General features: G+C 42.6%; 1 protein-coding gene across 2 annotated transcripts in view; it reads right to left on the bottom strand.

Annotated features, from left to right (window-relative positions):
* The window catches only part of SERINC5 (serine incorporator 5), a 54,110-nt gene that overhangs the window by 16,890 nt on the left and 24,107 nt on the right, over positions 1–13,113 (bottom strand). For both annotated transcript variants that reach the window (XM_014550167.1, XM_014550173.1), the window contains exons 3-7: positions 10,270–10,448; positions 9,707–9,789; positions 8,162–8,255; positions 2,957–3,168; positions 68–163 (exon numbers count right to left, since the gene is read on the bottom strand). In XM_014550167.1, coding sequence (XP_014405653.1) covers positions 68–163; positions 2,957–3,168; positions 8,162–8,255; positions 9,707–9,789; positions 10,270–10,448 — 664 coding nt within the window. The remainder of the gene's footprint in view (positions 1–67; positions 164–2,956; positions 3,169–8,161; positions 8,256–9,706; positions 9,790–10,269; positions 10,449–13,113) is intronic.

Below are 13,113 nucleotides of genomic sequence, written 5' to 3' on the forward strand. Positions count from 1 at the left end.
CATTGCTTCCTCCACAAATGAAAATATTCGTGCCACAAACACATGCTCCCTAACAAGGTCAACTTACCCACTTCTACAGGTTTGCTGGACAGAGCTGAGAAGGTGAGATACGTGACATAGCAGCTTATGAGCCCCGACTGCAGTAACCCCGAGTGGGGCTGCCCTGGAAAATGACAAGAGACAGAGTTTAAGACAGTGTTTTAAATTTCAACAATAAGAGAGCACCTGCTTAAAATATATATATATATATAAAAGGTCTCCCCACCCTCCAAATGAAAATGATTCCTCAAACTTGGGCCCTGCCTTTAAAGGAAAGAAGAGGTACATAATGTGTTTGTCAGGTAACAAAAGATTTTGGGGGGGAGGGAGTTAGCTGCTATTTTCAAGGTGCCAAGCTCTGCCAAGTTCTCTACCAACACCTTATTTTTATAACTACAGCTGTACTTAAACATACTACCTGGTACCCCTGAAGTTCATAACATTAAGTTCTTTTTTTTTTTAAATTTCTTGTTGTTATCCTCACCCGAGGTTATTCTATCCATTGATTTATTTTTTATTTATTTATATATTTTTTTAGAGAGAGTGGAAGGGAGGAGGAGAGATGCAGAGAGAGAAATATTGATGTGAGTGAGGCACTTCGATTGGTTGCCTCCCACACATGCCCCGACTAAGGCAGGGGATTGAGGCTGGGACCCTTCAGTCCACAGATTGATTAATGCTCTAACCACGAGCAACCCAGCTAGGGCAGCATTAGTTCTTATATCACAAGATCTCAGAAGAACACTTACCATCATTATTTCTGAGCTCACATGGTTTAAACAGGTAAATGATAGATTTCATAGGCCATGGACTCCTGATTCTACAAGGACAGCGGACACTTACAGTCCATGACAGTGGAAAAAAGCTCTTATTCATCAGTGAATAAAAACCTTTGGGACCTAGCTGAGTTGGCTCAGTGGATAGAGCATCAGCCTGGGAACTGAAGGGGCCTGGGTTTGATTCTGATCCAGGGCACATGCCTGGCTGCAGGCTCGATCCCTAGTAGGGGGCGTGCAGGAGGCAGCCGGTCAATGATTCTCTCTCATCATTGATGTTTCTATCTCTCTCTCCCTTGCCTTTCCTCTCTGAAATCAATAAAAAATATATTTAATTTTAAAAAAAACAACCTTTAGGAATACCAGACCTGGTCCAGGCCAAAGAGGAAGGTTATGGGGCTCAGCATTCCCTGGGAGGAGGGCTTTAATGTTACAGCATTTAAATTAAACTTAGTGTTTATATCATTGAGAGTAACCAGGATGTGGTAAAAGTAATTTATATTTTCTTGGTGAAATTTTCAACCACCTGCTGGCATGAAAACATTTAGCTTTATCCATTCTTCTCTCTGGTTAAATTTGTTTCCAGAATTATATTTATTAAGTTACAATGGCCAATAAAGGTATAGAAACATACCTTTTAATAATGATGCTCTTTTGGCAAAGGAATAAGATTTACCTTAACAATTAATGGCATTAAACTAAATATTCAAAATATTATAACTATTTCAAAAGGTGGGATTTTACCCAAAGGATATTTTAATCTGAATACTAATAATGTTTTAGGAAATTCTTAACTGACCAATTGAAGTGATTTGAAAGAATAATACTCTCAATTTCATTAATGGACTTGAAATTTTTAGTACAGAAAAGCTTTTATATTATTCAACATCAGCTCTTTTTAACTCACCATTTTAGAAAGGTTTCAAGGGGCTATAAATTTATTGGCCATATTTTCCTTTTCCTAGCTAGAAACCTAAATGTCATGTGATTTTTTTATCACCTGTAGAGTAAGACACCTACAGGAAACTTGAAACCAAGGACAATTCTATCTATAACCAAAGACAACACACTGGCTTAAGATATCAGAAGTCATTTAAAAAAGACAATTGATGCCTATACTTTCTAAAGTACTTTCAAATTCCATGTCTCTTCCTTTTGGCTTTGAAACAACCATGAGCAAGGTCAGGCTCACAGGTTTCTGTTGGCTTTGCTGAGAAAGGACTTGAGTCTGATGAAGACAGCTCATGAGGCCAGCTGCTAGGTAAGCGGAGATCGGATTTCCTGCTTCCTATCCACACTGTCCCTGGTGGCCGGCCTTGAGAGAAAGATGAGCCCAGAAACAGCTCTTTCTGGAGCCTTCTCATTCAAGTTTTACAAAGAGAATATAGTGAAGAGCTCAATATACAATAAGGGCATTTCCATTTAAAGGCTCCTTGTAGTACTCTATTTAATAACTAGAGGCCCGGTGCATGAAATTCATGCACTGGGTGGGGGGTGGCCCTCAGCCCAGCCTGCACCCTCTCTAATCTGGGACCCCTTAGGGAGATGTCCGACTGCCGGTTTAGGCCCAATCCCTGTGGGCCTAAACCGGCAGTCAGACATCCCCCTCACAATCCGGGACTGCTGGCCCCCAATAGCTCACCTGCCTGCCTGCCTGCCTGATTGCCCCTAATCGCTTCTGCCTGCCAGCCTGATTGCCCCTAACCACTCCCCTGACAGCCTGATTGACACCTAACTGCTCCCCTGCCGGCCCTGTCGCCTCCAACTGCCCTCCTCCGCTGGCCTGATCGCCCACAACTGCCCTCTCCTGCTGGCCATCTTGTGACCACATGGGGGTGGCCATCTTGTGCGAGGGTGTGACAGTCAATTTGCATATCATCTCTTTATTATATAGGATGGTAAAATCTATCTCCTTATTTTATTGGATTCATTATGTTTAGATCTTTCTTGACATAAGCCATGCTTGACGGTCACATTCAGCCCATGTGGAGCATGAAGAGGAGACTGGAGTCCCACCTTTCCTATTGCTGATCCATGCGCGGTACATTAAGGAATGATGTTTTTTTAAATTATTATTATCATTGGGTTTGCTAAAAGACATTATACTATAAATAAGGAAGAATGGAAAAAATTGTGCTTACGATTTTGGACACAGGGTGAGATGGCGACCAATGAAATCAGTACACACAGGCCTCCGTTTACTCCCAGGAGGATTTTGTTCCCCATGCAACCATCTTTCTGTGTATAAAACACTGCCATCAAAATCAAGCCTCCAGCGGCGATGGAGTACATGATGAGGGTCACCAGGGACAGAGCGGCGTACCACAGCTTGTTGTGAGTGGTTCCTGCGGTCCTATTTGTCCAGGAAGTGGGTGAGAGGGACAGGAGAGAAGACAAGTCAGTACCGGCCACTACTGACCTACATTTACTAGTACCATTAACTAATGCTGTCCAGCCCCAAGCCCATCAGAACCGAGTTGTCCAGGAGACCTATCATTCGGCCAATGATTATGCCACATCAAAGCGAGAAGGTACAGGTAAACATGCAAAAACTTCTTGGTTCAAGCTGAGAATGTGTTCTAAATACTGAAAGAATTCTGTTTTTGACTCAAGTGTATCCATCAACTATAATGACTATCCACAGGCTTTCTGAATGTGAATTACCCTGGGACAGGTTTGGGCAGTATCATTACAAAGTGGCTCTCTGCTGGAGCTCACTTCCCGTCGCCCCTATAAACCTAGAGACTGGAGGTGCCATGGTGCTCACTCCAGCGCTGCCAGCAGCTCCTGCTGACGCCCATCTAGTCTTCAGGGAGAGGAGCGAATTAACTTCTCTCAGAGAAAGACCCGCAGCTCTGTTATCGCGCTCTGAAAGGCAGACTCTGTAATAGTTCTTCCCCACAGCAATGCTAAGTGTGATCAAGGGGAAATAGGACACTAAATGAAAGGGGAGAATAAAATCAGGTAGAAAGAGAGTAAACATTTTAAGGGGATGTACAGTGAAGAATCTAAAAGAGGAGATTAATGTGCTTTCTAGTTTACAACTATTAATAAAGGGATGGGAGACATTAGTGGTGGTTTAACAAGCTAGAGAAATTGTTCGGAACAAAGAAAAGGGCGTGCTTAAAAACGCTAAATGAGGAGGACGGAGCAACAGGAAGAATGGCTTGAATCACTGTCATCTGCCTTCGGATTACACTGCCCTTTGTAAGCACATTCTCACAAACCTTCAGAGAAAGCAACTTGCTTACAGGTTTTGCAAAACTGGAAAGTGTTCAAGCAACCCAGCTAAAATGTTTTCATGATGAAAAACTTACTGCAGCCGGAGACAAAGAAAATAGGGAGGGAAAGGCCAAAATGACGATGACCATTATATTCCTGAAACGGAGCCAGGCATTCCAGTGACCACAAAACTATTCTAACATAAAAGACACGCAAAGGAAAGGAAGAGAAAAATGAGACTCGAGAAGAGAAGAAAAAAGAAAAATCTAAGAGCCAAATAGTAATGAGTGACACACGGAGAGGATGAATTATGCAGAAAAAGGTCAGCACTGCTGACCAGTGTGTGGGTGGGGCCCAAGTGTTTCTTCACTAGCCTCTGGATTATATTCTTAATATAGGAAGGACTTTCTTACAGTTAATTTATGCTTAATTTCCAGTTTAATCTTCAACCCTAACCTCTCCTCTCAACTCGTCTCATAATATCCAACTGTTCTGCGTCCTCACTTGGAAGTCTAATCAGCACGTCCAACTTAACAGGTCCAGAGTAACTTCCCAATGTTCAGACCTCCACCCCTAAACCTGCTCTCATTTGATCTTGCCAACCTCAGAAAATGGCAAGTCCAGCCCTGACCGGTTTGGCTCAGTGGATAGAGCATCAGCCTGCGGACTCAAGGGTTCCAGGTTCGATTCCGGTCAAGGGCATGTACCTTGGTTGTGGGCACACCCCCAGTGGGGAGTGTGCAGGAGGCAGCTGATCGATGTTTCTCTCTCATCAATGTTTCTAGCTCTCTATCCCTCGCCCTTCCTCTCTGTAAAAAATCAATAAAATATATTAAAAAAAAAAAAGAAACTGGCAAGTCCATTCTACCCCTTGTGTGTATCAGTTTTGATACAGAATTGACCCTTCTATCCACAAAATTTCAGCTAGGAATTACTAAAAACAAGGCCCCAAATGAAGTGCTTTATGCTAAGACACCAAACCAAGACGCCTAATTACAGTGTGGCTTTCCCAGAAATAAGAACCTTAAACCAGTCCATCAGGAAGCACCCGGTTAGCACTATTAGGGAATCTGCCTGAGAGACCCTGCCATCCCCAGGGGAGGTGGCCCTACAGTAACCCACCCACTCTCCCTTGTGTAACTTCCTTGTTCCTGCTCCCTTCTGCTTATAATGGTCTCATTCTGCACAGCTCCTTGGAGCTCCTTTTTATCTGCTAGCCTGGATGTTAGCCAATTCAAATCAATTTTCTGCTCAAATAAACTCTGAAACGTTTTTAATATGCCTCAGTTTATCTTTTAACAAAAGAACAAAAACACACGAAACATCTAGTCCAAACACATCATTTTACAAGTGTGCAAACTAAGGTCACAGAGGCCAGGAGACCTGCCTACAGTGAAAAGCCAGAGAGCGAGGGGCTTTACAACCCGCACTCTCCTGGTTTCCAGCCATGACCTCTCTCTCCCACTGCCTGCGCGGCCTTCTCCTTCTCAACATCTTTACGAAAAGAAAGCGAAGGGGAAAGGACTTTAGTTGCTCCATGAAGAGTGACATGAGTAGTCTATTTTCTAGACTAACCTTGTAAGCAAGAGACTGTTTAAAAACAAAGCAAAAACTCTAAAAAAAAACCCCCTCTATTTTTATGTAAATGAGTTTACATAAAAATAAAAATTAGTGAGCTTCCTAGCTTAATCCTAATTTTTTAGGCAAACCATCCAACCAACTATAAATATGTTGACAAAGGGGTTTTGTTGGGATATTGGCCTCAAAGCCGGGACAACAGCAACATCATTGTTGCAAAGCTTTTAAGCCATTCTTATCGAGTGGTTTCTGGAAAGTTTTTAAAGCAACAAAACTCTTCCAAAAAGCCTGTTAGAAGTTGGCATCAATAACCAGTCCCAGAAAATGGCTTCAGCATCAATCAAAACATTAAGATCAAAGTGAAGAAGCACAAGTATTCTCAAGAGAACATAGTATTTAGTGGGCAAAGCTGGGACTCAGTATCAGAGATGTTAATTTTTTACCAGGAAGTTCCTTATTTGAAGAATATTTGTGAAAATTTTAGGAGAAATTTTGAATGACATATTCTAATAAGAAATTCAGAGTGAAAGTACAGTAAGACTTATCATGGAAAGAGTGATATGTAATCAATTAAAATACATTTCCAATTTATTGTGCACAATTAAGAAAATTAGGGTCACATAAAACTATAGTCACTCATTTGACTTATCTTTAGGAAAACTTTGCTGCCTCAAAATAAGATGGAGTAGAGACCTCAAACATAAACTACTAGGTTTCAGGGATGACTCAAAAAGCAGGACAGCATGCCTAGCTGGTTTGGCTCAGTGGATAGAGCATCGGCCTGTGGACTGAAGGGTCCTGGGTTCGATTCCAGTCAAAGGCAGTCAAAGGCACATGCTTGGGTTGCAGGCTCAATCTCCAGTGGGGGGCATGCAGGAGGCAGTCTATCAGTGATTCTCATCATTGATGTTTCTATCTCTCCCTCTCCCTTACTCTCTGAGATCAATAAAAAATATTTTTTTAATGAAAAGCAGGAAAGCATGCACAAACTTACATATGAGCACTTCTCAGAACTAGAAATTTTTCTTATCTTAGAGATTAAGACTTGAAAAATACCAAAACATATCTGTATTGCTACTTGTATGGCTATTCGATGTGCTGTCAACATTTTAGAAACTGGCCATAAGCATTTGGCCATACTCCAATATTTCCCAAATAATAAAATGATTGCCCTGGCCAGGCAGCTCAGTTGGTTAGAGTGTTAGCCCAATATGCCAAAGTTGTGGGTTTGATCCCCGTTCAGGGAACATACAAGAATCAACCAATGAATGCATAAACAAGTGGAACAACAAGTTAAAGTTTTTTTCTTTCTGTCTCTAAAATCAGTAATAAAAATTTTTAAAAAGTAGCCATGCTTTAAAAATTAAAATAATAAAATAATTAACACTATCTTTTCACTCATGCATCTCATGATTTGATCTTTTAAAAGTAGCAAAATAAAATGGCAATGAATACTACCAACCTGAGAACTATAATCAGGATGAAAAGTATTTTGAAAGAATTTAGACAGTATATTTTGTTTTGTCCAAAATAAAATTCACATTCATATAACACTTTCTAATACCCACCCCCACCTCCCCAAAAAAGTATAAAATAATCTGATCCCTACAAAATCAACAAAATAACAAAAGCCTTACTGGGTGCAAATGGCAGTAATTGTCATTCATATTTTTGTTGTTGTTGTTTTTTGTTTTTTTGTTTTTATTCTTTTTTAAAAAAATATTATAATAAGTATTACAAAGTGTCATTCATATTTTGTAAGTAAAGTAAGACAAAGAGTCTACGTGCTTTGCCGGAGTCACAAAGAGTCAACTTGGCCTTAGGACTCAGGGGGCTGGACCCTTGTCTGGCCGCCATTTCCTCAATGTAGCTCAGCAAGAATAAAAACCAGTTATTAATAGTCTGGCATTTCCCACTTATCCTGGGATATGAATTCCACTTTCAAGGCACATAGAAAGAGTCTGTGTTTTTCAAATGCAGGATGGCTTTCTAAGGTAGCACAACACATCTTCCTAACGAAGGGGTCCTTCTACACTTACGCAGTGGTGAACAAACAAAAACTTTTTTTTAAAGGAGAGAACTATTCCATCACATCTTCTTTGCAGAAAGGGAACCTCTAGCTCCAAAGTATTTTTTTTTTCTCTCCTAAGGTTGGAAACCTAAGATGAAGCCTGCCCAAGTTTTCAACACAACCACAGAACTGGGGCCAGAAAGTGCCAACCAATGGGGTTGAGTGTGGCCAAGTCACACTGTTGGTTGACTTAGAGCCCAAATGCCAGAGGGCAGGGAAAAAGAGCCAAAAGGTGAAAAGAAATGAAGTAGGAGGAAGAAAGGCAGAAAGAATCGAAAATTGTATGGGGGAGAAGTAAATGAACAAATCCAAAGAGCAAGAGAGAAGGGAGAATGCCGGCAAAAACTGTCCCTGTGGTAGGCAGGCTCTGATCCCTGCCAGTGAACTCAGAGAGAGCCTTTGTCAGCGCTGTACTGTGGGCAGCGTCTGAGTCAATGAGTGAGTTTACTTGGAAGCTTTCCATTAAGGCACATACCAGTTCTTGTTCCATTTATGTGCAAACTCCACGAGCAGGATGAGCTGGATGCCTATAAAGAGGAAGGCTCCGATGGCTCCCACATAGCGCCAGGCTGCAAAAGAAGGCCACCCAGAAGGAGGTGACACGACTGTTCCCAGTGTTTGCTCAAAAGAGAGTAATGACTACTGTCCATTTTTATTACATGCTCACTGTACCTGCAACACGTTTAATTCCCACACAAGCGTAGTCTTATTAGGCCACTTTACAGATGAGAAAAACTGACAGTCTACCTAAGGTGACAAGGTCCCTTAGCCAGTAATGGGTGTCACCGGATGTGAACACAGACAGTCTGGCTCTGGTGCATCCAAGCTTAACCTCCATGCTACAACTGCCAGGTATTCCAACAGACGTAGTAATTCATAAAGCCAACACGGCCCACAACTTAAAAGTAAAAACACACATTGCCAGAAAAATCAAGGGTTCTAATTTCATTGGATAGGGAGGCACCAGTGTCTAGGAAGGAAATGAGGCTCAGACTTGGGGACCACGGACTCAGATTCTACTTCGGGCTCTGTCACAAAGACGCCCTAACACTGGACGAGCCATGTCACATCCCTGGCTTACAGCCTGTCTATAAGAATGACTGGGCTGGACTAGAGGATGCTAGGTCCCTTCCCGTTCTAAAGATATTATTCTAACACATAATATTCTAACGTCTGTGGGGAAGAGAAAACCAGATAACAAGCATTTTAGGTAAAGATCAGACGTGGATGTAATTTCCTTAAGGAGGACATAAAATTAGTGTGATCTTGAAAAAGCTGGACCATCTTCATAGGTGACTCTTTGAGGGTCTGTAGCTGTTCCTCATGGACTGACACAATGTGAATACTTTCACCATCTTAACTAGGAAAGTGAATTCATGTGGGTTGAACAGTGCTTGAACCACTGAAATTCAGACCTCCCTAACTCATATGAATAAGGGCTATGATGAAAGGCTTCGTATTAAATTGTTTTTGGTAGTTCCATCAATAAGGAACACAATCCAGTGTTATGCAGCTTCACGTAAGGAAAGTTTAGAAATGGGCTGGGGGATGCTCTCTCATCCCATTATAGCTGCAGCAGGTTTAAAGCGCTAAGAAGCCTGTGTTCGGAGCCCTGGCTTTTCTGAGCCACACTCAGAAAGAACAAGGTCCCAGGGCCTCTTCAAACATGGCTGGAAGTGTCAGGCTGACTTACTAAACTGACCTTCACACAAATTTTAAGTGCTTCATTTTCCCTTCATGCCAAGAACCTTACAATTATCATTTTAATTCTTCAGCCTGCTGAGTAACTAAAGGTCCTCCCACAGCCTGCCAGGAGGGGAGGGAGTGGGAAGGGATAAGGAGGAGGGGAACGGAGGGGGATAGGGAGTAGGGAGAGTGGATAAAGTGTGGGCAGGTCAGGATTTTTTTTTTTTAAGCCACAAGAAAGTCAGTAATTCAAAATATCAAAGGCACCCTGGACTGTGCTTTTGACAACTTTACAAAATGGGTAAAAACGTAATGAACAGAAACTCATTTGTACCATTCAGGAAGGTCTCCTGGTCTGGAATGAAGAAAGCGCCTGAGCACATGGCCCCCAGAAGCAGGAGCTTGAAGAACCAAAAGCTAGAAAAAGAAAAAAAAAAAAGAGGAAATGTATTTAAATGATATTCAGTGAAGGACAAAAGACCTCTTAGAAGGTAAGCTCGTCCAGCCATGGTTCTGCCACTGGCACTGTGCTCTCCAAATCGAGGGGAAGTAATTAAGTGACTGGAGACCGCCTTTCCCCAACATCAGACAGACTCGGCGTGGCCTCTGATTGTGCAAAGCACCATTTTGTTGCAGGAGTGGAAGTGACCCGGGGAAAGGTCTTGGTTCAAGAAATTAACTCTTGTCTTCACCGCCTTTCTCATTATGGTACCAGTGCTACAAATAGGATCCTAGCTCTTCGGCCACTGTGCGGTGACAAGTGTTAGGTCCCACCTTCCCTAAAACCAGTGTCAGCAATTTAAGCGGGAGGGAGAGCAGTCAGAGGTCCGACGGTTACAAGTGGTCCTAGATTACGTTGTGAATAGAAGACCAGGGAAGCGAATGCTGGAGACTTGCCCATTGTGAATGTAGGCTCTGCAGCTTTTGCTGTTGTTGATATTTAAGGTCAGGAGGCAGAAGATAAAGAAGAAACAGGCCATCCCAAAGCAGACTCTATACACCGCAGAATACCCCACCAGCTTCTCACAGGTGTCACCAGCTTTAATGCCTTTACAAACGTCTTCGTAAAAAGGAATCTGAGGAAAAAGAGAAAAGAGTCACCTGTTAGAACTGGGTAAAGGGGCTATTGTGAAGTGCTGCTTCCGCCTACACGTCCAAGTCCCGTGTGGAAATGCACAGACACTGGGAAGAAGGCCCTCGTCCAAAGGCTTTTTCTTAGTTTCCTCTGAGTCTTTTTTAAAGATTCAGTGCTCATGATGTACCACTCAGCCTTTACTTCCCCAAATGAATGGAAATCCAGCATCAGAATTTTTAATACATGGATATATTTTTCTTGAAATGCATAAATGTATAGCAAAAAAGTGAGAGACTTCTTTCATTCCCACCCCAAAATGTCCTCTCCTCAGGAGAGTTAACAATTTGGTGAATATTTTTATTAGTTTACATACATAAATGTGTGTGTACATATGTATGTATATATACCCCATACTTATACACAGCACACATACATACATACATACATACACTATATAGTACCATATACATTTCTCTCTCTCTCTCTCTCTCTCTCTCTCTCTCTCACACACACACACACACAGAAACAGCTTTATTAAGTAAAAGAGTATATATATTATTCTGTAACTTTTTTTCCCTAATTAACAATAAGCTGTGGAGATCTTTCCCTATCCTATCTAATAAAAGACAAAAAGGGTAATTGACCATACCTTCGCTACGCTTCCCATTGGCTAATCAGTGCCATATGCAAATTATGCATACTGCAGGCAGGGCTGGCCAGCGCCAGACGCCATCCGGGCCCCATGTGCGGCCCTGGGCGGCCGGGCTTAGGCGGGGCGATCGCGTCACCTAAGCCCCGCCCCCAGCCGGGACCCCGGTGTGCCGCCTAAGCCCCACACCGCTTAGGCCCCGCCCCTGCCGGGACCCCATGGCGATCCCACAGCAGGCAAGTGCGGAGGGCAGCCTGCCCCCAGGTGGGCCTGCTCCTGGGATTGCCATGGCGATCCCAGAGCAGGAAAGTTCCCCACAGGCCGCACCCAGCAGGGCCTGCCCCCGGTCTCTGCAGTGATCCGGTGATCCATGAGCAGGAAAGCGCAGCCTGCAGGTAGCACCCCACCCTGGCCACAGCTCAAGGGAGAGAAAAACACGCAGTGGAGGCCAGGAGCCTGAGAGATCAACACAGAGGGGCGCCTGCTCCGAGCCTCCACGGTGTGGCTGGGGGCAGGCCCCCAGCGGACACACACACACACACACACACACACACACACACAGGACGCCTGCTCTGAGCCTCTGCTGCCAGACTGTGGCTGTCAGTAGGACATCTGGACTGTGAGAGGGGCAGGCTGGGCTGAGGGAACCCCACCCCCCAGTGCACGAATTTCGTGCTCTGGGCCTCTACTTAATACATACAAGCACACCTTTTTAACCACCATATTATCTTTTAAAGTAAGGCTAGATTAAAACTGATAAGCATTCCCACACTGATCATGGTGGGACAGGCTCTTGTTTTGCTATCACAAACACTGGTTCAATAACACTGCTGCGCATGCCTCATGGCACACGTGCCATTATTTATGTAAAATAGACTCCAGATCCACAAATAGAATCAGTGAGTCAAGTAGTATCTACATTTTAAATTTTGAAGAGATAAAGTGAAATCATACTTTCAAAGTCTGCACCAGTTTATATCCCACCAGAACTATCTGAGCCTGCTCAGGTTACCAACCTGAACACCCAATTTAAAGGGAAAAAAAACAGCCCTAGGCGGTGTGGCTCAGTGGATAGAGTGTCAGCCTGCAGACTGAAGAGTTCCAGGTTCAATTCTGGTCAGGGGCACATGCTCGGATTACGGGCTGGGTCCCCAGTAGGGGGCATGGCGTGTAGGGGGCGGCCGATCAATGATTCTCTCTCATCATTGATGTTTCTGTATCTCTTTCCCTCTCCCTTGCTCTCTGAAATCAGTAAAAATCTATTTTATAAAATAAAATAAATGTAAAAAACACTATCCTGTCTCAATGTCCATTTTCCTCATTACTAGTAAGGTTCACTTTTTTTTTTTCATAAATTTATGGCCATCTGTATTTTTCTTTGTGAATTGGCTGTTAAGTTTTTTCCTGATCCACTGGAGCTATTTATGCATATTAATCTTCTGATGAATGTTGGCAATGGTTGATTCTAGCCCCATTAGAAGGTTTCAAAGTAAAACCTGTTTATATTATCAGAACTGAAATCTTATATAACGAGAACAAGAAGTAAATTTCTATGAACATAGAACATTAAGGATTTAGTCAGTGATTTAAAAAACGTATTTATCAACATCAAAGCTGAACACTCTTCAGAACAGAAAAAAAGTTGAAAACACAGTATAGCTGTAATTCACAAGACAAAAGATAACACAGAGGGAAAAAAATGACACAAGCTGGAGATAAAATTGAAGCATGATAATTTAGTTTCTTCTCCAGGAAAGATCTTAAAGAAACACTAATAACTGCGGCTATTAAGATTCCCATAAACAAAAGGAAGACTAAACTTAATTGGAGGTCATCTTCCTGACTGGATTCCCTCACCTCAGAAAAGGCCTGTAGCCATGACTATACCTGAATCTCAAACACGTTTTTCCTAAACAAAACATATTTTTCAAAACTACTGCCTCAGGCAAAAATGCACGAAAGATTTCATAAAGAAATATCAAACGTTTTGTAGTCAGCAATTTTTTTTTTAGATCAG

The sequence above is a fragment of the Myotis brandtii genome, unplaced genomic scaffold, assembly GCF_000412655.1.
Source record: "Myotis brandtii unplaced genomic scaffold, ASM41265v1 scaffold115, whole genome shotgun sequence".
In the NCBI taxonomy this organism is placed as follows: Eukaryota; Metazoa; Chordata; class Mammalia; order Chiroptera; family Vespertilionidae; genus Myotis; species Myotis brandtii.